This window comes from Mastomys coucha, unplaced genomic scaffold (assembly GCF_008632895.1).
Source record: "Mastomys coucha isolate ucsf_1 unplaced genomic scaffold, UCSF_Mcou_1 pScaffold5, whole genome shotgun sequence".
NCBI lineage: Eukaryota > Metazoa > Chordata > Mammalia > Rodentia > Muridae > Mastomys > Mastomys coucha.
The window spans coordinates 83,693,630-83,696,732 of record NW_022196911.1 but is presented as its reverse complement, the minus strand read 5'-3'; the positions used below and the strand labels follow the sequence as shown (position 1 = coordinate 83,696,732).

The window sequence follows — 3,103 nt, the reverse complement described above, 5'->3', positions numbered from 1 at the left end:
GCATCCGATTACCAAGGCATCCGTAAGGAGAAGAGGAAATCTCTAATTGCACGGTTCCCCAAGGATCTCCTTGTATAGATATTTGTACGTCTAAAATATGGACAGGCCTGGCCGCATGAGCCGTAGGAAGGGGCGATATACCATGAGTACAATGAACAATGAGGGGAGGGGTCTCAAACAGGGATATACGCACACACTCAGCCTGAAGTTTCCCCAGAGGTGAGTCACCTTGAAGGTTCCTGGTATCCTCACATAGGATGGGTCCTCCAGCTCCAGAGAGCCACCAATGAAGAACCTCCTTAGTTCTGCCACGAGGCCCAGTTCCATGGGCCTCCATGTGGAGACAGTCAGGGTGTGTGATCCTGTGCAAGGAAAGGAGGAAAGGGGCAGGGTTCCATCCCTGACTTCCCGGCAATGACCTGGCAAAGGTTAGCGTGGTGGGTAACAGTGCCTGATTGGAAGACAGGAAGACACAAGTTCTAATCTCAGCTATTCCAGGCATCACTGTGTGCTCTAGACAAGCCTGTCAACCTCTGAGCTTCTCCTTTGACCCTAGTAAAACATAGAAGCAAATCAGGACACTGCGCCTCCCAGAGGGGCTGGGAGAAATAGATGAGGTTTACTACAGTGCCTAGCACACAGCAACAGGAACGTCAATTCATCCAATACCTCCCCGGGCCAAGAGCCCATGGGTGGTGCAGCTCCTCTCTCAAGGCCTAACTGGAGGACTTCCGCATGTTAGCCTTTCAGGTTGCTGGACCAGGTTAGTTCTGGCTTCATAGCATCTCTCATGAGAGGGAAGAAATTCTGCAAAGCCACAAGTGATTTTTCTAGCTAGAGCCCCCAGTTCCTAATCATCTCTCCTCATGAGGGGCGTCACAGTCTTTGGGAAGTGCTGGTCTTGTCGATAGGATAGAGGGCAGGGACAAGAGGTTACCTGGGGTGGCAGGCAGCACCACAGCCCCATAGCCTTCCACACGATACCTCTGCCAGAAGTCCAGTGAGAGGACCTTACAGTAGAGCACAGGCCACTCTGGGAGGGATTCTGTAATGTAAATGAGGGGGCACAGGGACCTTTGTTAAGAGAGGTCCCTGGCTGTGCATTAGCGAGGCTGAGGACCACAGCTACTCACCAGCCGATTCGTCCTCGTGGAGAAAGAAGGCTTCGAATGTGAATGGAAAGGAGAAATAGGCCACCTTGTCCTAAAAAAGAGGAGCGCCACTTTCAACTCTCAGACACAGCTTCATTGGAATGGGTTCTCTGTGTCCAGTGACAAGGTCACCTTCACACAGGGGAAAGAAACACTGGCAGAAAGCCACAGGCAGGCAAAGGGACAGCTGAATGTAAGCTGCTGTCATTCTCTAAGAGATCGAAGAATGACTCTGGCCCAGGCAGCCTTGTAGAGCCCACACAGAAGCAGCCCCAGCTCTGGCTCCTCCACAGAGAACACAGGGGGTGGGCCTGATGAAGCTTCAAATGCCACCCACCCAGAGCTGTCATTCCCTTCCAGACATGCTCGCACCCTCCATACCATTCCCAGGGACTTGGTGGCACAGGTCTGGGTTACTCCTGAGAGCTGCTGGAATGATGGGCTGGACCAGTCTGAAAGGCAGAGAACAGACACAGTAAGCTCACTAGAGAGGGCAGAAGGTCAAGGGAACAAACAAAGCCATTGGCGAGGTTCTTTCACACATTCACCCACCCACCCACTTGTTCACACAACGTCAGTCACTTATCATTTGTTGAGTCTGCTGTAGGCTGATATGTTTGGAGGATGTTAGCAACCAAACTGTCTCTCCTAGAGCTAATATATAGTGTGCCTGTGGGCCGGGCAAGAGACCAGATGTAATTTAAGCTACGGAATGGGTGCAATCGCCCAGGAACACTAGAAGCAGAAAGTAACACAGGTCAGGCTTAACCTCAGAGGAGAGGGAGAATTCACACAAGGGCCTGGAGAGCCCTTAGAGAGAAGGCAGGACTCTGGCGCCAGAAGCCAAGAGAAATGCTTCATGAAGAAAGCTGAACTGTGTCAGCTGCTTCAGAGAGGCCAGTGTGGCGGGAGAACGGAGGTGCCATCAGCTCTGCCAATGTGGAAGTGGCCTGTGATCTTGAGCGGTCTCAGTGGGAGTGGACCGAATGTCCCGAGAACTGTCAGAACAGAAATGTCAGAAAAGCACTTACTAGTGGCTGGCAGCTCTACAAAGAAGTGGACGTAGAGGTTGTCATACTCATAGCCTTGGGCTGAAACTTAGAGAGAGAGCAGAAGATAAGCTTAGCTTCTTCTCATTACTCTTACCACTCAGTCTAGTCTGTCTTTCTCTTCCTTATTTTTTCCTTCCCTCCCCTTCCCTTCCTTTCCCTCCCCTTCCCTTCCCTTCCCTTTCCTTTCCTCCCTCCTCTCCTTCCTTCCTTCCTTCCTTTCTTTATCAGTTTTTCTAACAATTTTTCCTCTGTGTAGTCCTTGAACTCACTCTGTAGGCTAGGCTGGCCTCAAACTCACAGACATCCACCTGCCTCTGCCTCCCAAGTGCTGGGACTAAAGTTGTTTGCCACCCCTACTCAGCAGCTCAGTCTAGTCTTGAAGGACCTAAATGCTCTGCCAATAACGCTTTCTCAGGCCCAGGAGCCTCAGTGTCCGGACAAGACTCATCACTCAGCGTCCCACAGACCATGTTCAGCCCAAACTAGGCCGAGGTGAGTGGCTACCCACAGCTCCATCAGACTCTAGCCTGATGGAGCTGTCTGATGGCTCCCAGACGAGACACTTACCTACCTCTCCATTCACAAAGAGCCGGAGGGCACCTGGGGCAATCTACAGCAGAGAGAAATGGGAAGGCAGCAGGTCTAGAGGGAATGAGCGTAGCCCGCCGCCCCCAGCCCTGTCCCCAAATCTGCAGACCTTACACTGGCTCTCCAAGCTTGGCCACACTGCACGTTCTCTCCACCCTGACACTTCTCTACAGGATGCTTTCCTATTTCTGAGACCCGCAGAGTAGCAGCACAGCATTTAGAGGACAGGGAGGGTTCACTAGGAACTCGCAGGCAGCCAGGTTTTCTTCTTTAATTATTTGCATCATTTGTCTGAACTTTTTTTTTTTTTTT

General features: G+C 51.6%; 1 protein-coding gene across 4 annotated transcripts in view; it reads right to left on the bottom strand.

Moving 5' to 3' along the window:
- Mks1 (MKS transition zone complex subunit 1) overlaps positions 1-3,103 on the bottom strand; it is an 11,729-nt gene that overhangs the window by 1,399 nt on the left and 7,227 nt on the right. For 3 of the 4 annotated variants that reach the window (XM_031353041.1, XM_031353043.1, XM_031353042.1), the window contains 6 exons: positions 2,771-2,813; positions 2,183-2,248; positions 1,533-1,603; positions 1,134-1,203; positions 938-1,045; positions 229-362 (listed from right to left, as the gene is read on the bottom strand). In XM_031353041.1, coding sequence (XP_031208901.1) covers positions 229-362; positions 938-1,045; positions 1,134-1,203; positions 1,533-1,603; positions 2,183-2,248; positions 2,771-2,813 — 492 coding nt within the window. Of the gene's footprint in view, positions 1-193; positions 363-937; positions 1,046-1,133; positions 1,204-1,532; positions 1,604-2,182; positions 2,249-2,770; positions 2,814-3,103 lie in introns of all 4 variants that reach the window. The other variant, XR_004113416.1, reaches the window with a different exon arrangement.